Here is a 23,764-nt window from a genome sequence, read left to right on the forward strand (position 1 = left end):
CCCCCATCCCTCCTCACCCCAGAGCCCCACCGGTCCCCCCATCCCTCCTCACCCCCAGAGCCCCACCGGTCCCCCCCATCCCTCCTCACCCCCAGAGCCCCACCGGTCCCCCCCATCCCTCCTCACCCCAGAGCCCCTGGGGTCCCCCCATCCCTCCTCACCCCAGAGCCCCACCGGTCCCCCCATCCCTCCTCACCCCCAGAGCCCCACCGGTCCCCCCCATCCCTCCTCACCCCGGAGCCCCTGGGGTCCCCCCATCCCTCCTCACCCCAGAGCCCCACCGGTCCCCCCCATCCCTCCTCACCCCAGAGCCCCTGGGGTCCCCCCATCCCTCCTCACCCCCAGAGCCCCACCGGTCCCCCCATCCCTCCTCACCCCCAGAGCCCCACCGGTCCCCCCCATCCCTCCTCACCCCCAGAGCCCCACCGGTCCCCCCCATCCCTCCTCACCCCAGAGCCCCACCGGTCCCCCCATCTCTCCTCACCCCAGAGCCCCACCGGTCCCCCCCATCCTTCCTCACCCCCAGAGCCCCACCGGTCCCCCCATCCCTCCTCACCCCAGAGCCCCTGGGGTCCCCCCATCCCTCCTCACCCCAGAGCCCCACCGGTCCCCCCATCCCTCCTCACCCCAGAGCCCCACCGGTCCCCCCATCCCTCCTCACCCCAGAGCCCCTGGGGTCCCCCCATCTCTCCTCACCCCCAGAGCCCCACCGGTCCCCCCCATCCCTCCTCACCCCCAGAGCCCCACAGCCCACCCCCATCCCTCCTCACCCCCCCCGCTCGCCCCAGAGCCGGCGGTGCCCCCCATCCCTCCTCGCCCCAGAGGTCCCCCCCATCCCTCCTCACCCCCCCTCCTCACCCCACAGCCCCACCGGTCCCCCCTATCCCTCCTCACCCCCAGAGCCCCTCGGGTCACCCCCCATCCCTCCTCACCCGCAGAGCCCCACCGGTCCCCCCCATCCCTCCTCACCCCACAGCCCCACCAGTCACCCCCCATCCCTCCTCACCCCCAGAGCCCCTCGGGTCACCCCCCATCCCTCCTCACCTCAGAGCCCCACCGGTCCCCCCATCCCTCCTCACCCCCAGAGCCCCACCGGTCCCCCCATCTCTCCTCACCCCCAGAGCCCCACAGCCCACCCCCCATCCCTCCTCACCCCAGAGCCCCACAGCCCACCCCCCATCTCTCCCCCCCCACCCCAGAGCCCCTCGGGTCACCCCCCATCCCTCCTCACTCCAGAGCCCCACAGCCCACCCCCCATCTCTCCCCCCCCCGCCCCAGAGCCCCTCGGGTCACCCCCCATCCCTCCTCACCCCAGAGCCCCACAGCCCACCCCCCATCTCTCCCCCCCCCGCCCCAGAGCCCCTCGGGTCACCCCCCATCCCTCCTCACTCCAGAGCCCCACAGCCCACCCCCCATCTCTCCCCCCCCCGCCCCAGAGCCCCTCGGGTCCCCCCCATCCCTCCTCGCCCCAGAGCCCCTCGGGTCCCCCCCATCCCTCCTCACCCCAGAGCCCCACAGCCCACCCCCCATCCCTCCTCACCCCAGAGCCCCACAGCCCACCCCCCATCCCTCCTCACCCCAGAGCCCCACAGCCCACCCCCCATCCCTCCTCACCCCAGAGCCCCACAGCCCACCCCCCATCCCTCCTCACCCCAGAGCCCCACCGGTCCCCCCCATCCCTCCTCACCCCCAGAGCCCCACAGCCCACCCCCCATCCCTCCTCACCCCAGAGCCCCACAGCCCACCCCCATCTCTCCTCACCCCCCCCCCAGAGCCGGCGGTGGCAGGGGCGGGCGCAGGCCGGCGGGGCGGGGCGGGGCGGGGCGGGGGCTGTGCTGGAATGCGCGGCGCCTCGCTCCCGCCCTGGCCGGCCGCACAGGAAGGCGCCTGGCGGCGAGCGGCGCGGCGGCGGCGGAGCGGGCCCGGTGAGCGCGGGGCGGCGGGGCGCTGTCCAGGGCTGATCAGCGCGCGGGCCCGGCGGGCGGGCGGGATCAGCACCAAGGCCAAGGGGCCGGGGCCTGCCGGCGCGGGCGGAGCTGCTCGGCCCGCTGGTCCTGAAGCGCCCGGGGCGGCTCGGCCAGGCCGCGCGGCGCTTCCCTGCGGCCGGGCGGGGCGTGACCTTGGGCCGGGCCACGGCTTTGTGCCGGGCGGGCGGGCGGCAGAAAATGGCCGATCCGGGCCGGGCCCGGCTGCCGCGACGTGCCCCGGCCGAGCGCGCTGGGCCCGCGGGGACCGAGCACCGCCCGCGGCCGCCGCATTGTACGACATGGCTGCGCCCCGCGTGCCCGCCCGGCCCCTCCGGAGCGGCCCCAGCGCCCCCCGGCTCCTCGCGAGCCCCCCCAGTTCTCCCCCGGCTCCTCCTGAGCCCCCCGGCTCCTCCGGAGCGGCCCCAGCGCCCCCCGGCTCCTCGCGAGCCCCCCCAGTTCTCCCCCGGCTCCTCCGGAGCGGCCCCAGCGCTCTCGGCTCCCGCGAGCGGCCCAAGCGCCCCCCGAGCCTCCCCGGCTTCCTCCGAGCCTCCCCGGCGTCCCCCCTGCTCCTCCGGAGCGGCCCCAGCGCCCCCCGGCTCCTCCCGAGCCTCCCCGGCTCTCCCCCGGTCACAAGGCCACTTTTGGGGTCACTGGGTGTGGCAGCACATGCGAAACGAGTCTCTTTGCAGCGAGGGGAGCTTGTAAATACGGGAGGACTTGACTCCAGCTCCGAGTGGAGGGCGGAGGGAAGAGACGCGGCCGCAGAGCTGTGTAGACACGTTCTAAATGTAGCTCGGAAACGAGTGGCGTTTTGTAAAGCGAGTGTGTCTCCTGGTAATGTAAAGCAATCAAGGATTTGTCTTAAAGTAGCCTGGCTTATTGACAAGTTTTCCAGAAGGTGAGTACATACTTGTGAGCAAAAAGTAAACATTTTAAAGAAAAATGCATATTTGCTCAGTTCATAAAAAGAAAATATCTAATTAAGGAAGAGCTAGCTTTCACCAAATCTCTCGTTTTTTCTATTTTCCTATTTGTATTTCATAACAGTTGATAGTCTTGGATAGATGTGCCGACATTACCAACCTACTCTCTCAGTTTTGGATCTTAGAAAATGGATGTTTATATTTGTAATTGTCAGATTTTTACTGGTGCTCTTTGGTTTTTTTTTTGACAGAATTGCTGTTATGGCAACTCAGGTGCTGGGGCAGTCTGGTGGGAACAGCCTATTTTCTGGCAGTGCCAACATTGGCATGGCACTGTCTAACGACATGTATGACTTGCATGACCTTTCCAAAGCTGAGCTGGCAGCCCCTCAGCTTATTATGTTGGCAAATGTGGCCTTGACAGGAGAAGTTAATGGCAGTTGCTGTGATTACCTGGTTGGAGAAGAGAGGCAAATGGCTGAATTGACAACTGTAGGTGACAGCAACTTTTCAGATAGTGATGGAGAGGGCATGGAAGATACACAGGGAGAGGACAGCGACCCTGATGGACCTGAAACCATGGAATTAGGGGCTCTTGAAATTCCTAGTGTGGAAAGCCAGGGTCCAGCCGTTTGCCCTACTCCTGAGCCCTGCAGTCTGGACAAGGACCACCTCACCCTGGAAGCACCAGATACTCCAGAGAATGCAGAGGACAAATGTAAAAGCTTGAAAAGCAAGCCATTTCGTTGCAAACCATGCCATTATGAGGCAGAGTGTGAGGAGGAGTTTGTGCATCACATTAGAGTGCACAGTGCCAAGAAATTCATTGTAGAGGAAAATGCAGAGAAGAAAGCCCAGGTCAAGGAATCTGATTCTTGCACCACAGAAGAGGCAGATTTCTCTAAGGGGCCTATTCGCTGTGATCGCTGTGGCTATAACACTAACAGATATGATCACTATCTGGCACACTTGAAACACCACAACAAAGCAGGAGAAAACGAGAGAGTGTACAAGTGCACCATATGTACTTACACCACTGTCAGTGAGTATCATTGGAAGAAACATCTAAGAAATCATTTTCCTAGGAAGGTGTACACGTGCTCCCAGTGCTCCTACTTTTCAGACAGGAAGAACAATTATATTCAACATATTCGAACTCATACTGGTAAGTCTTTCATCTCTGTTTGAGCAGGAATATTGGTGATTGGGGGAACTGTACTAGGTATGTCAGAGTGGGACTCTTGTATTTGCAAGATTTGCTCCACCCTGATAAGGCTTGTTTGACTGTTGCACTTAATTACAAATCTTAAACGAGCCAAAATGTTCCATAGAATCTCTATAGATAGGAATTCCATGCTCCAATAATAAGAATATAGCAGGACACTTGATCAGGACAGCGACAGTGGAGATTAGAGAGGCTATCAAATTAAAAAACTCAATAATAGTGGGGGGATTTCTACTATCCCCATATTGACTGGGTACATGTCACCCCAGGATGGGATGCAGAGATAACATTTCTTGATACTTTAAATGACTCCTTCTTGGAGCAGGTAGAACCCCCCAAGGGGAGAGGCTGGTCTTGATTGAGTCCTAAGTGGAGCACAGGATCTGGTTCAAGAGGTAAATATAATTGGACTGCTTGGAAATAGTGACCATCATATAATAAAATTTAACATCCCTGTGGTGGGAAAAACACCTCAGCAGCCCAACACTATGGCATTTAATTTCAGAAAGGGGAACTACACAAAAATGAGGAAGTTAAACAGAAATTAAAAGGTCCAGTGACAAAAGTAAAATCTCTGCAAGATGCATAGAAACTTTTCAAAGACACTATAATAGAAGCCCAACTTAAATGTATATCCCAAATTAAAGAACACAGAGAACCAAAAAAGTGCTACTATGTCTTAACAACAAGGTAAAAGAAGCAGTGACAGATAAAAAGATATCTTTTAAAAACTGAAAGTCAAATCCTAGTGAGGAAAATAGACTTTGTCAAATTAAGTGTAAAAATATAAGAAAAGCCAAAAAGGAGTTTGAAGAACAGCTAGCCAAAAACTCAAAAGTAATAGTAACATGTTTTTTAAGTACATCAGAAACAGGAAGTCAGCTAAACAACCAGTGGGGCCCTTGGACAATTGAGATGCTAAAGGAGCACTCAAAGATGATAAAGTCATAGCGGAGAAGCTAAATGAATTCTTTGCTTCGGTCTTCACGGCAGAGGATATTGGGGAGATTCCCAAATCTGAGCCATTCTTTTTAGATGACAGATCTGAGGAATTGTCCCAGATTGAGGTGTCATTAGAGGAAGTTTTGGAACAAACTGATAAACTTAACAGTAACAAGTCACCGGGACCAGATGGCATTCACCCGAGAGTTCTGAAAGAACCCAAATGGGAAATTGCAGAACTATTAACTGTGGTTTGTAACCTAGCCTTTAAATTGGCTTCCATACCTAATGATTGGAAGATAGCTAATGTGATGCCAATATTTAAAAAGGGCACTAGAGGGCTACGTCTAGACTGACATGATTTTCCAGAAATGCTTTTAACGGAAAAGTTTTCCGTTAAAAGCATTTTCAGAAAAGCGCATCTAGATTGGCACGGACGCTTTTCCGCAAAAGCACTTTTTGCGGAAAAGCGTCCGTGCCAATCTAGACGCGGTTTTGCGCAAAAAAGCCATTTTAGCCATCGGGGCTTTTTGGCACAAAACAGCACTGTGCTGTCTACACTGGCCCTCTTGCGCAAATGATTTGCGCCAGAGGGCTTTTGCCCGAACGGGAGCAGCACAGTATTTCCGCAAGAACACTGACACTCTTACATGAGATCGTCAGTGTTCTTGCGGAAATTCAAGCGGCCAGTGTAGACAGCTGGCAAGTTTTTCTGCAAAAGCAGATGATTTTGCGGAAAAACTTGCCAGTCTAGACACAGCCGAGGTGATCCTGGCAATTACAGACTGGTAAGTCTAATGTCAGTTCCGGGCAAATTAGTTGAAACTATAGTGAAGAATAAAATTGTCTGACATGTGGATGAATATAATTTGTTGCGGGAAAGTCAACATGGTTTCTGTGAAGGGAAATCATGCCTTATTAATCTATTAGAGTTCTTTGAGGGGGTCAACAAACATGTGAACAAGGGGGATCCAGTGGATATAGTATACTTAGATTTCCAGAAAGCCTTTGACAAGGTCCCTCACTAAAGGCTCTTATGTAAAGTAAGTTGTCATGGGATAAGAGGGGAAGTTCCTTTTGTGGATTGATAACTGGTTAAAGGACAGGAAACAAAGGGTAGGAATAAAAGGAACCACTTTTACATACAGATTCAATACATTTAGAATTTCTGACCTGCAAAGTGAAAGACACTTTCTTAAAAAACAAAGCAAAATTGACATCAGACTAAGGGTAACATTTTCAAAGGGCCTATGTGATTCAGGCACCTTTGAAAACTTGATCCTAAGGCTGAGACAAAACTTGGCAATTTTCAGATTGTTGCAATAATAGAAAATAAGGAATTCACACACAAAGACACCCCCACACCCAACCTCAAGCAACTATCAACCCTGCTGAGTAAAATCCACTGTAATACTATGTGAATTGGCCAAGTGTGGGAGGCGTTCCACTGGACGGCATTTCTCTGTTTTGATGTAAAGTGATAGCTTTTGAACACCATATGCAAGTCCAGAATTTTAGGGAATGTTCTCAGAATCAGTGGGCAGAATCCTGTTGATTTGGGGGAAAACTGAAAAGCCATTTGGGGGAAAATTGGGGACACAGAAGCCCTGCTCTCTAAGGATGCCATAGCTTCAAGCACCCCTGCGATTGTCCATAGCCCAAGGTACTGGTTGATGCCAGTTAACACCCTTTGGCATAACGATACCCTGATTTCATGTCTGTGCCCTTTCTCCGAATAGATTTCAATATGTTGATACTCTGAATTACTTAACTCCTAGACAGAAAAGAAATAATAATGCAGGGAAGGCCCACATAGCCATGACAGGGGTGGGAAAGAAATGCTGGTCTGGGCAGAATAGGGGTGTGCACAGTCCTGGTTTGGGGGGGAATAGGGCAATTGCATAAGACCTCTAATGGGGTGCAAGAGTGGTATGGGGGACACAGAGCAATGGCATGAGGCAGAGGGTCTGCAGATTGCAGAAAATCCCTAAAATACCTGGGAGGGTGGCCCACGGGACCTTCCGGGGGAATGGAGGGGTGCTTGGTACGTACAATGAGCTGGGCCTACTGAAGCTAAGACATGCACGACCCCGTGGTTATTTATATGGGATTCCGACACATCTCGGGTTCCCATCGCTGCAGTATCCAAGAGAAATAGGAACACCATTTGTTAGCATGCACGAGGCTCATGTAGGAGATCTCGAACCCGTTTCTAATCTGCTACTGGCAGAGGAAAAGAGAGAGCACATCCTCATTGTGCTGCACCCAACGCACAATGTCTGTGACATGGCTCCAGGATTAGGGCAGGACAAAACGTGGTCTAAGTATTTTGCTATTTTAACAAGATTTTCTGAAGCATGAGAAACCAGCTTCCAGAGCTCTGCCATGGGGCTCCTATGCTGTCGGTGCCACAAGTGCTTTTCCTTCTTAGCAAAATGGCTGCCAGTGGCACCAGCTTTGTCTCATCAGGAGGGATGTTTGTTTGGCCAGTCTCTCCTGGGATCGGGTACAATTCTTTCTCTGCTCCTGTGCCACAGGACGGGCTTCACTGCCAGCCAGCCTTGCCACTCACTCCTCCTGGGGGCAGCCAGTGGAGATTACCTCAGAGAGAGAGAGACTCAATCATCTTCTAGTTGCCCTGGGCTGGCCCCCCTTTCTGACCTGGTTTTTCCTACTGTGTGGGCTGTGCTGGCTGAGCAGAGTGCATACAGAATTTCTCCTTTGAAGTTACTGTGCTTGTTACCCAAGTAAAATGGTTTTAGCAACTTCATTTGAATCTCCCGAGCAGTTCTTCTCAGTCTGAAATCTCCTAGAAATACAGGACCAGAGTCATGAGATTTGCAGGTCAAGACTGAGGTACAGTGGGGAAGCTTGCGCATTGCCAGCCTGCATTAGTCTGTGCCCTGAGTTTCTTGTCTACTTTAGACGTACTCATGTCTGCAAAATAGAAGTGTCTTGTTTAGAGGACAGTGCTTAAAAAATCACACTTCTGTCTGAAAATAACCGCCTTTTGAAAAAGCACATCTCAGATTATCAGCAAGACAAAGATGCTGAGGTGGTAACTTTTACTGGCCTGCTTTAATGGTATTACTTCACCCACCTTGTGTCTCTGATATCTTGGGACCAACATGGCTACAACACCGCTGTGTACCTTGCAACTGAAAGCAGTTAGGAAAATAACAACATATTCCTGTCTCTCATTTTGTGCTGTGGACAGCACTTTTTGTATGGTCAGTTTCACCATTTTCCCTGTAGTCAGTCAGTTTCTGCTTTTGTTGGTGTGAATCTTTCAAAGATCATTGGGAGAGAGAGAGAACTTTTTAGAAAAGTTTAGCCAAAGATCAGGTGGAGTTCCCAGAAACTACTTTTAATTCATTTTTAAAACTGACTTGATTTCTGGTTAATCATGTCTCTTTAAAGTTTCCCTGCTTTTGTTTGGATACTGCAGTCAGCTGGGATGTTCAGGGGACAAACTCTCAAAGCTCTCTTTGCGATAAGGGTGCTTAGCATTTTATAGGATCTAACACAAAGCAAGAGCCTTTCAAGGCAGCCTTTAGTCGATCACTGCATTTGGGATGGGCCAGTACTACACAGTAACAGTAGTGACAGTGTTTCAGAGAGGAATAAATGAGCAAAAGAAGAAATACGCCTTGATCCTTATGTTCATACTGCAGTCCAAGGTCTTGTCTGCTAGTGTTTGGATCTCTGGCAAACAGTGTGTTGCATTTATTGTTTCATTAGGGCTGCGTCTAGACTGGCAAGTTTTTCCACAAAAGCAGCTGCTTTTGCGGAAAAACTTGCCAGCTGTCTACACTGGCTGCTTGAATTTCCGCGAGAACACTGACGATCTCATGTAAGATTGTCAGTGTTCTTGCGGAAATGCTATGCTGCTCCTGTTCAGGCAAAAGCCCTCTTGCGCAAATGCTGTTGCGCAAGAGGGCCAGTGTAGACAACGCGGTAGAGTTTTGCGCAAAAAAGCCCGGATCGCGAAAATGGCAATCGGGGCTTTCTTGCGCAAAAGCGAGTCTAGATTGGCACGGACGCTTTTCTGCAAAAAGTGCTTTTGCGGAAAAGCGTCCGTGCCAATCTAGATGCTCTTTTCCGAAAATGCTTTTAACGGAAAAACTTTTCCATTAAAAGCATTTGCGGAAAATCATGCCAGTCTAGACGTAGCCTAGATGTTTTGTGCTGACAAGTGTTTGCCACTAGTTAACCAATACATTAACTAGGGAAGCTATTTTAAAAAATCAAATAAAACAAGCAGAAGAAATGGTTTTTTTAAGTACCTGGCAGTCTGTACATATGGTTCTTTATTGGAAGTGTCCTTATTACTGGTTAAAATTGAACTTTGTATTTAAAGTGCCTAACGAAACAACCAGGTCTTAACTTCTTCAAATGGTCTTATCAGTAGGGCCTAGGGATGTAAAATCCTGTTGAACTGGCTAAACATATTATTTAACTGATCAAAGGGGGATGAGGGGCTGCTCCCGCGTTTCAGCCTACGGTGCACCCTGGCTCCCCGTGGACAGAGGCTGTGTTGTGCTGGAGCTGCCCTTGTCTGTGGTGAGCCCATGGCGTGCGGAGCTGTGTCAGCCTCAGTAGTTAACTTAACCTGTAAGGCCTACCGTTAAATCTTCCCATCCCTAGGAAGGCCCTGATGTGACTTTGTTATAGATGTGTCTATTGCGTTAGAGAGGAGGGCTGTGTGTGCGAGATGGGAGGACGTGGAACTGAAGGAGTTAGTGACTACACAAACTTGGCTGATTGCTACACCGCTATTTGCCTTTTGCCTTTGCTGACTCTCTCTTTAGATTGCCACCTGTCTATTAAACTCAGCGTTGTCATGCTGCCCACTCCAGTCAAAACTCTCCTATGCAGCTTTTCCAGTAACATTTAAATCTTCTGCATCGGATATTTGATGTTCATGTTGCTAGTCCTTTTCATTTACTAGTCTTACATGGCTGGTGTGGATAAGGCGAACTTCTTTCTTCGGTTAGCTTTCTAATTGTTAGTTGAATTTGAGATTTTACAGAGAGATTTTTTGCTACTAATTAGTTTCACACTTAAAATGCTCCCGTCTGATTAACACGAGAACTCCCAGGAGTGCCAGACTGCCATGCTGGCGAGCACCACTGCCTTCCTGTGTGTTGAGCTTGCACATGTCAGGAGAGCTGCAGCGCTTTGATCAGGCTCTGTGTCAGCTCTAAGTCAACTGCACCGTGCAGTGATTTGGGAGCGGGCACCCAGGTTAGTGTAGTTCAAGTGAGAGCAGGCACACAGGTTAGTGTAGTTCAAGTGAGAGCAAAGCCCTCCCTGAGTTCCCATGTCTGCTCTGGTGCTGTGCTCTTAGGACTCCTGCGGTCATATCGCACAGCTCAGCTGTGGGAAGCTGAGCAGCTCTGCAAGGCGTGGGTCTGCCCTTCTGGGCACACGGGGCGACTGGGAAAGCACTGGGGAATGGTCAGTGCTAGCGATGTAAGCGATTAGTCGACTATCCGATAAGCAAAAGCTTCTCAGATAGTTGACACACTAGTCGACTAGTCCCTCCCCCCCTTGCTGCCTCTATCACAAAGAGGCAGCAAGTGGAGGGAAGAGGAGGGGCTGTTGCAGGGAGCTGGCTTAAAAGCTGGTTCCCCCCAGCTCCAACTCCAGCTCCATGGGAGGGGGCAGGAGCGTGGCGGTGGCCAACTTTGAAATATACAAGAGTCCCGCTGGGGCTCTTGTACGTTTCCGAGAGGAAGCACCCATATGGAGCCTGGGGTCAGTGGGACTCCCCGCTGGCCCCGGGCTCTGTGCAGCGTTTCAATCTTTGAAATGCGTAAGAGCCCCTGCTGGGGCTCTTGTACATTTCAGAGGCAGAACGCAGAAGTTCTTATTGACTAATCGAATAGTCGATGGAAATCCCATCGACTATCCGATTAGTTAATTAATTGAAATTTAATATCCCTCCTCAGTGCTAGGCTTAGCTTGCATCCGCACTAGAGTGAAAGTGGCAGTTGGGCTTTAGCCTCGCCCCCAGGTGTAGCGTGCACCAGCAAGGTCTGCACACAGAGCATGTTACGTGGGGCTTCTCGCAGCACAAATCACTCCACAACCCAAGTGGGTGGTCTGAAACCTGAGCCTGTCCGGGCCACGGCGCTTCAGGCTGGGGATCCAAAACTGAAGCCCAAGCACTTCAGCTCCAGGCAGGGGCCTACAACATCAGCTTCTGCCCTGGGTTGTAGCACTTAAGCATGGGCTGCAGCTCTGGTCCCCAGCAAGTCTTAACGCCTGCCCTGCTGACCCATGAAAATAGGGCCCAGAACCACTGGGGGGCTGTGCAGACAAACTCCGAGTCACATCCCTGCGTGCCCACTTCTTTAGAACAGGAAATGAAAAGTACTGGTTACAAGCAGGGCCTGCGACAAAACCAGGCCAGGCCCTTTGATCACGTGGCAGTTTCATTGTACGTGTCTGGCAAAACTCTCCCATATTGTTTAAAGTGGGGGAGAATTAATTTTTTTTAGGAGGGGCCTTAACCTGTTGCAGGGTGGAATTTGTCTTTTAGATGCTGATCTAATTAACAGTGTATAATAGGATTAGTGAGAGGAAGAAATTTAGTTAAAGGACTTTTCTACTCGAACAGCACTGCAGTGGTACCGCTGCAGCATTTGGTGAAGATGCTACATACGCCAGTGGGAGAGGTTCTTCCATTGGTGCAGTTACTCCACTTCCCCAAGAGGCTGTCTTTCTGTTGATGGGAAAAGCTCTCCCATCGACACAGTGTTGCTCAGGAGGGTGGATTTTCCATGCCCTGGGGAGACAGAGATATACCAACATAAGTCTGTAGTGTAAGCCACAGAAATGTGAAAAAGAAATCTCAGCCCTGTCCCCAGCCCCCCCTACTGCTCTTGGTTGGGTCCACACAAGGCAAAAGGTGTGTTCTTCACACCCTAATGAAGACAAGGCAGCATGCAGCTTTCGTGTGTTACCAGGTTCAAGTAAAGAACAATTGGGAACGTAGGATTTACCTTGACCTGCTTAGCAGGTGTTTATAACTAAAACTTCCTTGTCTTCAGTGAGGACAATCCTTGTGTTAGGCTTTATGTACAAATGAGATCAATCCAGAATAGCTAATGCATTTTATATCGTTTAGCTTGAAAGTCGGTTATCCTGAAAACGAACAAGGCACTAGCTTGTCAGTCTGGGGACTCCAAGGGTGCACCTTCACGACAGAGACTGCAGGCTTGTCCCCACTCCCAGGAGCACAATGCTGCAGTGATCCATCTACCAGGGATCGATTTAGTGTTTCTAGTGAAGACCCGCTAAATTAACCACAGATTACTCCCTCCTCAATTCCAGTACTCCAGCAGAACGAGACTTGTAAGGTAAGTTGGTGGGAGACTTTCTCCCATCGACCTAGGACAGCGTAGACACTGCAATAAGTTGACCTAAGCTACGTCGACTCCAGCTATACTACTCCCGTAGCTGCAATTGCGTCACTTATGTCAGCTTCACCCCGTCGTGTAGACCTGTCCTGTACCTCATAGCTCAGTAGTGTAGATGTAGACTGTGCCCACAGAAGTGTTTCTGTTGGCCTAGGAACACCGCCTGTCCAAATGAGGTTAGCTGTGTCGAGAGATGCCCTTCCATCAGCATAGCTATGCCTGCACTGGGGCTTTTGTTGGCAATGCTGTGCCATTCAGGGCTGTGGGGTTTTATTTGTTTCATTTTTATTTGAACTGTTTGTTTTTGCAGGAGAACGTCCCTATCAATGTTCTATGTGCCCCTATTCAAGTTCTCAGAAGACTCATCTAACCAGGCACATGCGAACTCATTCAGGTAGGTGAAAAGGCAGCATCACAGTAACCCCGTGGAAAATATTTCTTACATTTGTTTAGTGTTGCCCAGGCTTAAATTATCGTCATGACAATGGTCTAGCTTTCTAGGAGGACGCTGAACCATGTGCAAGTCAGATAGGCCCTGCTGACTAAAGAACAGGATATCGGGCACCCAGGGCTTTCCTACGGGGGAGGGACCACTACAATCAGAATGTCCCATTAAGCCGGGGTTCTCAAATGCTGCCTGCTCTCTTATTTCACTCTTCGCTCTGTAGAAAGGGACATGCAAAAAGTGTTAATATTTTGTCCCATAGAAACATTTTGGGTTAGACTGTGACACTTGTGTTCATTCGAATAGATTTTGAAAATGTAGGTAAAACGTGTATCTCTGGGACAGGGGAAAGAGCACGCTCATTGTGGTGTTAGTACATTCATGTTGTTGGAAACTCTGCACTGCTGCCCACCACTATTGTCGCTTCATTTGGCAGTGGCAAGCTTGCTTGGTCATTTGTAAAGGGGTTTGAGATCCCTAGATGGAAGGGGCTATCCAAGTGCCAAGCCTTACTCTGAAAAGTTGTAATGAAGGAGTAGATATTTTCCCATTGCAATCCAAGGCTTGGAAGAGTATCTTCATTTCTTTGGACTTTTTACACTGGGATATAGGTTCAGGAGCAATAGGATGGAGTGTGTGGAAACATCCTCAGGTTGTGTATATTGTCACAGCTCAGTTGAAGTCACTGAAGCAATGACAATACATACAAGGTGAGGGTCTAGCATGTAATGTCTAATATAGATCTCAGCAATTCTGAGAGCAGAGTTAATTTATGATGCCTAATTTAAAAAAATCTGTCACAGTTTCTTCCAAGAACATTTGCAAGAAAATGTCTGTTTAGCTTTATGGCCAGTATCACAAAGAGTTGCAGAAAATGTTTACAGTCATATTCCCTGGGGTTTAAGGGCAAGATAGTAATTGTCACTGTCATTTATTTCACTGTGATTGGTACTGAGTTCTCAGGAACTTGTTATCTCTCTTTTTCAAAGCTGGTTTGTGAAATGGCAGCATTTACAATTTTGCAGCTGCTGTTGTATTGAGTGAGGTGAGAGCCACAAGTACAACTCGGTTGTAGCTCTCGGGAAAATTCAGTGTGAACTTGAACCCACACTACCTCTATTGCCTTAATTGTGACTCTCGCCTGGATAACGAGAGCAGGCTGCAAACCCTAACTCAGAAGAATATAAATATAGTAGTCAGATTAGGCTACTGGTGTCCAGGCCAGGAACAAAATACTGCGTGTGCAATGTTGAGAAAGACAGAAGGGACAAATAAGTTCGATAAAGCAGCAGGAGTTAATAAAGTAGTAAAGCAGATGTTACTGGTTGTGTGTCACAGAATCCTAGAAATGTCGGGCTGGAAAAAGGGACCCAATAGGTCAGCTAGTCCAGGCCCCTGCACTGAGTCAGGACCAAGCAACCCTCCCATTCCTGACAAGATTTTGTCCAACCTGCTTTTAAAACCATCCAACAACTGGGATTCTCAAACCTCCCTTGGAAGCTTGTTCCAGAGCTTCACTATCCTTATAATGAGAGTTTTTTTCCTAATATCTAACTTAGGGGTGAGCAAATATTGGTCCGTTGGCTGGAGCTAGTCTGCCAGGGTTAGCTCATGGCAGGTCCCCATGTCACCGTATTTATCTGCACCTTCGCAGTTACAGGGATCATAGCTCCCATTGGCTGCAGACCACCGCTCCTGGCCAATGGGAGCTGCATTGCCCCTACCTGCGGAGGTGCAGGTTAATTATAGCGTCAGCGGCCCACCAGCGACTAACCCTGGTGAACTGCCGCCATTTTATTGCCCACCCCGATCTAACCTATACATGTTCCTTGCTGCAGATTAAGCACGTTACTTGTTGTCTTACCTTCAGTGGGCATGGAGAATACCGACCTCTTTAGAACACTTGTGATATATTTGAAGACTATTTTCAGATCCCCACCCCCTTCAGTCTTTTTTCTCAAGAGGAAACATGCCCATTTGTTTAACCTTTCCCCATAGGTTAGGTTTCCTACACTGTTTATTATCTTTGTTGCTTTCCTCTGGAAACTGCAGTTTAGCACATCTTTCCTAAAGTTCAGCCTCCAAATTGGGTACAGTAGTTCATCTGAGGGCTCCCCAGTGCGGAGTGGAACAGGGCTCTTCCCTCCTGTGTCTTCCATGCAACACTCCTGGTAATACAAGTCATGTCTTGACATGGTTTAAAGGAATTTCTGGGCATCTTAAACAGTTGGAACAGCTCATTCTAGAGCACACAAAGGGAGAGGCTGCTCTTTACCAAATCCTAAGTAATGCACAGTAAAACATACTTGATCCACTCATTATTGATGATAGTGTAACTAAGTTCAGGATCCTCAGGAAAGGGATTGTGCCGTATCAAACACAAGGGTTGTGATGTTAAACTTGTGAAAGGAAGATTAAAGGGGGAACTCAAAAAAGAAAGAGGAAGATAGTTTTAAGAAAGCAGCACTGCTCTGGTCTGTGCTAGATGTTGTAAGATTCGAGCGTGCTATAAACAATAATAAACAGATTCTAAAGTCAGAAGTAAGGAAATGCAAATCCTCAGACTTGGCGTGGGAGACAAGTTAGTTGTACCCTAACGGTGACACAGAAAACATGCGGGCCTCTAAACAAACAAGGAGAGGAGCAAGCAAAAACCAAAACAAAACTCCAGGGTTACTCAACTTTGGAAGCCCTGGGGGCCACAATGATATTCACAACACATGCCGAGGGCCGCAACTTAAGTGTGGTTGCATATACAGTACATGCAAATATATATGCAAATAGCTTTTCAGACCGACGGGCATGAGTACAAAAATTAAGGCAAGACTATACAACACATAGGCCGCATTTAAGTTAGTTCTGATAGTAATAAAAAGCAATATTTACCCAATTTCCACCCATATGACAGCACTTTTAATGAGCAATGACAGTCCAGGAATTTAGCTACTAAATGCTTATCAACAGAAGACCATTCTCTTGACTCGCTATTGCGGCGCATGTTCCCAGTGGAAGCCATGTTCAAAGGATCCCACCTGCGGGCCGCATGTTGAGCCCTGCGTAAACCCAAACCGCACCAGGAGCCGCAAACCAACGGGCCACGGGCTGTATGTGGCCCATGGGCCACATGTTGAGTAGCCCTGCTCCAGGGTATTAAATAGCAAAGGGCCGGAAGCTATTGACGCCCAATGGATATCCCTCAGAAGTGTAGCCCTGGTATCCGAAGCAGGTGCCCTCTGACTGCACATCTACACTAAGGATGTGACAGTGTATTTGTTTAAATGGTTAAAAAACAGCTCCCCACGTGCACTGGTTCCTGCGGAGCTGCCTCCCCCCTGCGTGCAAATGTGTAACCGCAGTGCTTACATGTTTACCAACAAAGCTAAATGCCTTCTCTGCATCATTCTCTGCGCAGACGATCTTTGAGAGAGACCTACATTTTGTCAGACAATAAAAAGAGGTACTGCCAGGCCTGAGGTGATTAAAGAGGAGGGGCTCGAATGAACAGCTTAATTAAATTACAAGACACTAGGGCTTTTTTTTTGCAATTTTTTCAAAACACAGTTGAACTTGTCACACTAAAACAAAAGGAAAAACTGTGTAGCACTTTAAAGACTAACAAGATGGTTTATTAGGTGATGAGCTTTCTCGGGCCAGACCTACTTCCTCAGATCATATTCTGAAAGAGAATTGGCATGACCATATATACCACAGGAATACAATGAAAAAGTGAACTCATTATTAAACTGACATCAGATTTAGAACAGAAGGTGGGGTGAGGGAGAAGGAGGGAGGGAATAGCTGTTTATAAGTCAATGAGTGGCTAATCAGGGGTGATAAGTGGGGAAGCTCTCTTTCTAATGGGTAAGGTAATTAGCATCTTTGTTAAGGCCCATTCGTAAAAGGTCAAATTTAAGCATGAATGAAAATTCTGAATTTTCTCTCTGTAATCTGGTGTTAAAGTCTCTTTGAAGTAAGATGCATGTAGTAAGGTCGTTAAGACTATGTCCAGGTAGGTTGAAATGCAAACTGACAGGTTTTTTCTTGTGAAGATGTCTGATTTGTGGGCATTAATTCTTTGGGCGAAGTGTCTGAGAAGTCTGTCCAATATGCATAGCAGAAGGACACTGTTGGCACAAATTATATTTCTGGATGAACAGGAATATGTGAACTTGATCGTATAATTGACATGGTTAGGTCCAATGATGGCGTCACCAGAGTAAATACGTGGACAAAGTTGGCAACGGGGTTTGTTGCAAGGGAAAGTTCCAGGGTTGGTATTAAGTGCTACATAGGGTTTCCTTTTGTTTTAGCAAGATCAGACTAACATGGCTACCTCTCTATTACTTGTCACACTCAAGATATTTTTGCACACTTACATTTATGTATAAATAAGCCAAAGCCACCACGGCGTTTCAAAGGGGCAGCGCCACAGGGAGCCCGGGATCAGTTGGGGATTCCTCAGCTGACCCTGGGCTCCACGTGGCTGACGCTTTGGAAAGCTGTGGCGGCATTTCAAAGGGGCAGCGCTGCATGGAGCCCAGGATCAGCTGTGCGTCACTGCCGCTTTGAAGAACCCCCCACACTCTTCCTCCTTGCTGCTTCTGTCTGATAGAGGCAGCAAGTGGGGAGAGAAGCAACTAGTTGACTAGACCGTAACATCCCTACTTAGGACTTGGTCTTCAGTTTTTAAAACTAGCATGCAAATGCTAAACCAAACAGGACTCTGCACGTTCTATTTAATAGAAGGTAATATTTTAAATATTTCAAGTAAAAATTCAGAGAATTGAATTAGTAGGGGTAATGATCATTTGAATGATGTACACTTTTTCCAGAAAATTCTGTTTTTAAAGTGTGCTTTATTGCCTTGCTTGCCATCTGTAAGTGTCAATTTTCATCCATTTCATTTTCAGTGCAAATAGAAAGTCTATTAAACCTTTGTAAAGTTGGACTGTTTTAGAAATGTTTGTGTAAGACAATTATTCATCACCTGTTAATTTCCATTTTTCTACAATGCATTCAAAGGACCAGTTGGGTATGGATTCCATTTGCTAATAGTACTATAGAACGATCTATTCCGGTATGTATTCAGAGACAGAGTGTGATGTAGTTATTGCTTGTTTGCTTGTTTTGTTTTTCCTTCTTTGTGTTGTTATTGGTGTCTTTGTGAACGTGTTTGTGACTATACGATTATGATTTTGGATTTCTTAAGTTGACACACTTTTAAGAAAGAAGCATGGACAATTGTTTGAAATTGACATAGTATCTATATAACGTCACGTACCTGTTTCTTCAGTGTTTTAATCGGAATTCCCCATTCCTTCCTCAGGGGAGAAGCCATTTAAATGTGATCAATGCAGCTATGTGGCCTCAAACCAGCATGAAGTTACTCGCCATGCAAGGCAGGTTCACAATGGGCCCAAACCTCTGACTTGCCCGCACTGTGACTACAAAACAGCCGACCGAAGTAACTTCAAAAAGCATGTGGAGCTCCATGTCAACCCACGCCAGTTCCTTTGTCCTGTCTGCGATTATGCTGCATCCAAGAAATGTAACTTGCAGTATCACATCAAATCCCGGCACCCTGATTGTTCAGATATCACAATGGATGTTTCCAAAGTGAAACTGCGGACTAAAAAGAGCGAAGCCGACTCTTCTGAAAATGGGAATGACAAGCTGGAGAAAGAGCAAACAAAAGGAGAGTCACCTGAAAGGAAAAACGAGGGAGCTGTAAAGGTGGAGAAGAAAGAGAGCTTATCAAAGGAAAAGAAACCGGCCAGCAGCATTTGTGTAGGCCAGGTGACAACCAGGAGTCGTAAATCAGCTTCTGAATATAAGGAGGTAGATATTAAAAGTGAGAAAAGTACAGAGAAATCAAGACAGACAAAGAAGGCTAAAAGGAAAGCAGAGGCTGTGCTAGTTTCCTCGAAGCAAGAGCCTGCAAATGACACACAAACAGTAGCAAAAAAGAAAAAGAAAGTGGAAAATAAATCCAGAAACTGTCAGGAAGCTCAAAAAAGAGAAGTAAAAGTGGAGGTGCCTAAAAAACTGAACTCTTGCCTTAAGAAAAACAGAAAAAAGAAAGCTCTGAAGAATAAGCACAGTAAGAAAAGCAATAAGCCTGATCAGGAAACGGTCCACAAAGAGGTAATCCCTGAAAAGCCTCCTCTTCTAGAACAGGCCAAAAAGGGGAAGGCTGGCAGTGATGGGACTGACCAGCAGAAGGAGCCAGATCCTGTTGTTAGTCCACTGTTAGTGAGCAAGGACAGCCCGGTTCCTGATGGGGAAAGCCAGGCCATCAATGGAGAGTGCGCGCAGGACCAGGGACCACTTCCCCCACAGCTTCCAGATGACAACGTAGAGGTGAAAGACCAAGAAATGCCCACTGCAGAGGAGGAGGAGAAAGAAACTGTTGATCAGAAAGAAGTTGAAGAACAGCCTGATAAAGAGCAAGCCACATGTTCTGAGGAGTCTCCTAGTACATCATCATCCTCTCAGCAAAACCTACAGGAGCCAGCGGATGCATTACCAGGTTTGGCACCTCAGCTGGACCTGGTGCAAACTTGTGAGGCAGAACCAGTGATTAATCCAGATCCAGTAGATCTGTCTGAAACAGAGATGCCAGCTGAAGAACCAGCACCACAGTCACCAGAGAAGTGTGAGTCAGACCCTAAGGACGCTCTGGCCTTGGCACCTGCAGATAACGTGGCAGCGAATGAATCTCAGGAAATGGAGGAGGACGAAGGCATCCACAGTCATGACGGCAGTGATATAAGTGACAACGTGTCAGAAGGAAGTGATGATTCCGGCTTGAATGGTGCTCGAGCAGTGCTGGAGGAAACAAGTAGCAAAGCGGCACAGGAAGCTGCAGAGGCCAAGATTGCAAAGGAGAACTATGTGTGTATTTTTTGTGACCGCTCATTTAAAAAAGAAGGCGAATACAGTAAGCATCTCAATCGCCACTTAGTGAATGTGTATTATCTTGAGAAGGCAACAAAGGAGCAGGAATAACCAAACTGCAGTTTGATGGCAAGGTTATCCTTTTGTTTGTAAGATCTCACACAGCTTATGTACAGTTCTTACAGGCTGTTTAAAGCATGGTTTGCTTTAATTAGTGTCTACATTTTTTTAAGTTGAAAATACTTTTGCCAACTTTTTGTGTAATGTTGACTTCATTAATTGTATGTCTTGATTAAAGAAGACATGTAGGGTATGCGAGGCTATATATTATTAAATCAGCGTAAGCCTCTAGTCTGTTCGTTTCTGCACAAATTATTTTATAAATTGAGTTTTAGCAAACAGACTATAGCTACACCTGCATAATTCAAATGCTTTTTGAACCAATGGGATAAGTTTCTTTTCTTTCTGAGCAGTTTTTCTCAAACTAATTTTTAGTTCAGTTATCATAACATATCTTTGTATGATAAGTGTTAAATTACTAATTGATTTTTCTACAAGGAGGATGACTTCTGTTTCATTGAAAGAGCACTTTGTAAAACAAATTAAATTTGTCTAGAGATAAACATAATCATTTGAAGATAATTGTCATTTTGAATATACATTTCAAATCCCCTAATCACGAGCAGTAAGCCAAAATTTGGAAGTAGTATTTCCAATTTTGTTGATTGGAAAACACATATCTTGGTAAATGTGTTATTTGAAACAGTGGTTGTAATTGGCATAGTTAGGAGGGAAGGAAGGGTTATTTTTTAATCTTTACTTTTGATTGTGCTTTAAAGGGCTTAAAATATTGCACATTATAGTTTTGATTTTTACCTATGCAGTTTAATCCTTTAGAATAGCATTTGTGCAGGATATGTACACTCTATATGCATGTTTTATTTTGTTTGTGTCATTTTTTTATGTTGAAAGTTTCAGATTTGTTGCTTACCATGGGCCAGTTTTCTTTGATATTCTTTCCTACAGTTCTTGTTTTCATGGGGTATAGTTATTGGTTGCTGGTTATATTTTTTAAGTAGCTTTAAAATTGTATCGGTTTTGGGCAAAGGATGATGATGCAGGTTCAAAACATTTTGAATAAGCATTTGTGGCATTTTCATTGTATTTTGTCATGAAAATATTACTTCTGCTATTTGTAATTCATATAGTTTATTCCTTCTAATTAATTTATAACTTGTGATCACCATAAAGTGGGATATTTGTTCTAGAGGGAAACATATTGCGCATTTCTATGAACCTTGGCTTTTTTTTTCTACTCCATTGCAATATGGGCAACTCTAAATCTCATGGTTAAAATAACTGTAGCACTGCTTTGTAAGTAGGAATCATCCAAATCCAGAACCCTGTGCACCAAAAAGACTGGTAAGCAACAAACCTGGAATTAGGAAAGATGTAGAATTTCTTGTTCTTTATTCATTCAAGATTAATTAAAACAATTAAATAAATAGCCTTGATCTGTTAAGGGTGACAAAATAATAAATTGGTGGCTGTATTATAAACTCATGCTGATATGTGAGGAAAGTCATATAAGTAGTATTTGAATACAGGGTTCACTGCAGAACAAAACGCGGATGGTTTTCTGAGGCATGCAAGTGTTAGGCTGCGTGTGTGCTAGCTGTGTGTCAAACAGGTGAAAAAAAACCCCCATCTTTGCAGCAAGGAAATCCACATTTAAGTGCTTATTTCCATTTTGGAAAGGGTGCAACCTCCTTGGCTTTTCAGCCCTGAATGCTTGCTTGGCCTCTGCGGAGCAGTGGCTGTGCAGTCAAATGTCAGCTGAGCAGAGCCCCCCCCCCCCCCCGGCTGCATTTTGTGACAATTTCTCTGAATATGAACTCTGCCAAGAGAAAAATAAACTCCTGCTTTTCTTCCTCCGCCCCCACGGGACAGGAGAATTTGTATTTATTCTAATGACTTTTTGTTTTGCCTAGAGACGTAACATGTTCTAGAAACTGCACATCAGTGTGCTTAATGTTACTTGAATGAATAGAGAACAACACACTGCTTCTACTTATGGGAGAGATTGAGAGATTGGTAGTGGGAGGCCAAAGATTTGTGGGGGGAAGATCCCTCAAGACAGACAGAAACTGTCTAATGTATAGAGAGTTTGTGTGTGATTAGATAGTATTCAGTGCTTACCTTGGCTGTGACAATCATTGTCAACTGAAGATCAAGTTGCAACTATATTTATGTTAAAACATTAAGTAAATAAACCTAGTTGAATTGTCTTTCTAAACAACCAGATGTGATAGTTTTAGCTACAGCTTTCTTGTTAATAGCGTGTTGTCTTTCTATATATAAAATGTTACCTTCTTGTGTAAGAGAGTTGAACTGACTGGGAATTCCAGTGATGTGTAGAGGTTCTATGGATACCTTCATATTTTTCAGAAGTGCAGTTACCATCTGGCAAGAGATTTAAAGAACTTTAATTCTATTGAGATAAAGTCTTTAGACAAGCCTGGCTTTTGAGCTAGAAATAAAAATATGGCAGTGACATGGAGTAAATTGAAACTAATTGCCATCAAATAAAAGCAGCCTTATGTTTCTCCATGTTAACAGTGTATGCAGCTGGGACACAGGCAGGGCTAAGCCCTTTATGCTCACAGGGACACCATGACAAGAATAATGCCTATATTAGGCAATATTCTTTATCACAAAATTTGAAAGTGAAAATAAATGTGTTAACTATGAACAGAAATAAAATGTGGATTCTTCCTACTTAAAAATATACTGGAGATGCAGTCTTTTTGCCTTGAAATACTCGGATGTGAGAATAAAACTATGCTGGAATTCCCAATTTTCTGATTTATTTTTAATAGAGCTAAAGATAGGAATTTGGAAGTATGTGAAGGTAAAGCAGCAAAAGATGTAATATGTCACTTATTTCTAACAATATGCTTAGACATTGCTAATGAAATATTTGAAATAGGTGTAAAACTTAGATAACCTCCCTTATGTGTTCCAGAATATGTATTTTTAACTCTCTCTTTAAACATATGTACCACATTGTGTTTCTTTTCCAAGAAAGTTAAATTATTTTGTGTACTTTGTTGCCAGTACTTCTTCCCTGCCATAGGGTTTCTGGGCAACAAAGCCCGTGACAATATCCAACTGTAAGATGTGGCTGGAAGGATTGCTGCAGGCATCCACGTAATGGTATCCCACTCTGCCAGTCCCCCATACTGAGTAATATAGTTTTTGGGGCTTTCACATATCTGGAAATATACACTCAAAAAGTGACCACACAAGAAACTTTAAAGTGGATAACCAGGAACGTGTAATCCATGGCAATTGCCATTTCTGAATTTTGATCAACTAGGCTGGAACTTTACATCCTTTGAAAAATCCAAACTGACAGGTCAGTTAGTATCCAATAACGTTGTTGATTTCAACAGAATTATAATGTCGCTGATAAGTGTTAAACCAAATTCAAGATGGCTCTTGAATTTTGGTGATGTAGATACCTGATTTACATACAATATTAACTAAATCCAGGTAGCTAATGGAATTGTTCCACATGTATATATGCTTTTTTCTAAAATTACACTAGCTAACGAACTTTTGTAAGCTGGCATTGAAACATTTGTATAATGTTTTGTTGCACCACGTTTGAAGCTTTTACAGTGCAATACTTCTATTATTTTCTGAATTAAACCAAAGGTAATTTTTTCATGCTGTTTATCTACTGTAGTGCATGACAACTTTTTATACATTTGTAATAGATGTAAAACAAACCAGATCACAAGTTCTGTTTTACCTAAACTATGTACAAGTCTTTTGTTCAAAATGTAGTGTAAAGTTAAACTAAATTGCATTCTATTAACTTTGAGTGTATTTTCCTAAGCATAGTCATGATTAAATAAACTTCATTAAACATG

At 46.5% G+C, this 23,764-nt stretch overlaps 1 protein-coding gene across 2 annotated transcripts; it reads left to right on the plus strand.

The window, feature by feature from the left end:
- The first annotated feature begins 1,807 nt into the window (after positions 1-1,807).
- Positions 1,808-23,764, plus strand: REST (RE1 silencing transcription factor). 2 transcript variants are annotated; one of them, XM_075929217.1, is made up of 4 exons: positions 1,808-1,925; positions 3,142-4,055; positions 12,795-12,878; positions 18,256-23,764. In XM_075929217.1, exons 2-4 carry the CDS (start codon positions 3,152-3,154, stop codon positions 19,935-19,937), a joined length of 2,670 nt encoding a protein of 889 aa, XP_075785332.1. In that variant the 5' UTR covers positions 1,808-1,925; positions 3,142-3,151; the 3' UTR covers positions 19,938-23,764. The 2 variants fall into 2 exon arrangements, with proteins under 2 accessions (XP_075785332.1, XP_006128042.2); XM_006127980.4 differs by lacking the exon at positions 1,808-1,925 and adding an exon at positions 2,658-2,865.

This window comes from Pelodiscus sinensis, chromosome 5, assembly GCF_049634645.1.
Source record: "Pelodiscus sinensis isolate JC-2024 chromosome 5, ASM4963464v1, whole genome shotgun sequence".
NCBI classification, from domain to species: domain Eukaryota; kingdom Metazoa; phylum Chordata; order Testudines; family Trionychidae; genus Pelodiscus; species Pelodiscus sinensis.

What these genes read in the sequence shown, in the direction of transcription:
- REST (XM_075929217.1), top strand. Translation starts at nt 3,152, where the DNA reads ATGGCAACTCAGGTGCTGGGGCAGTCTGGTGGGAACAGCCTATTTTCT. An exon ending in ACATATTCGAACTCATACTG is followed by an intron (nt 4,056 to 12,794) that starts GTAAGTCTTTCA and finishes TTGTTTTTGCAG; the next exon opens with GAGAACGTCCCTATCAATGT. An exon ending in GCACATGCGAACTCATTCAG is followed by an intron (nt 12,879 to 18,255) that starts GTAGGTGAAAAG and finishes TTCCTTCCTCAG; the next exon opens with GGGAGAAGCCATTTAAATGT.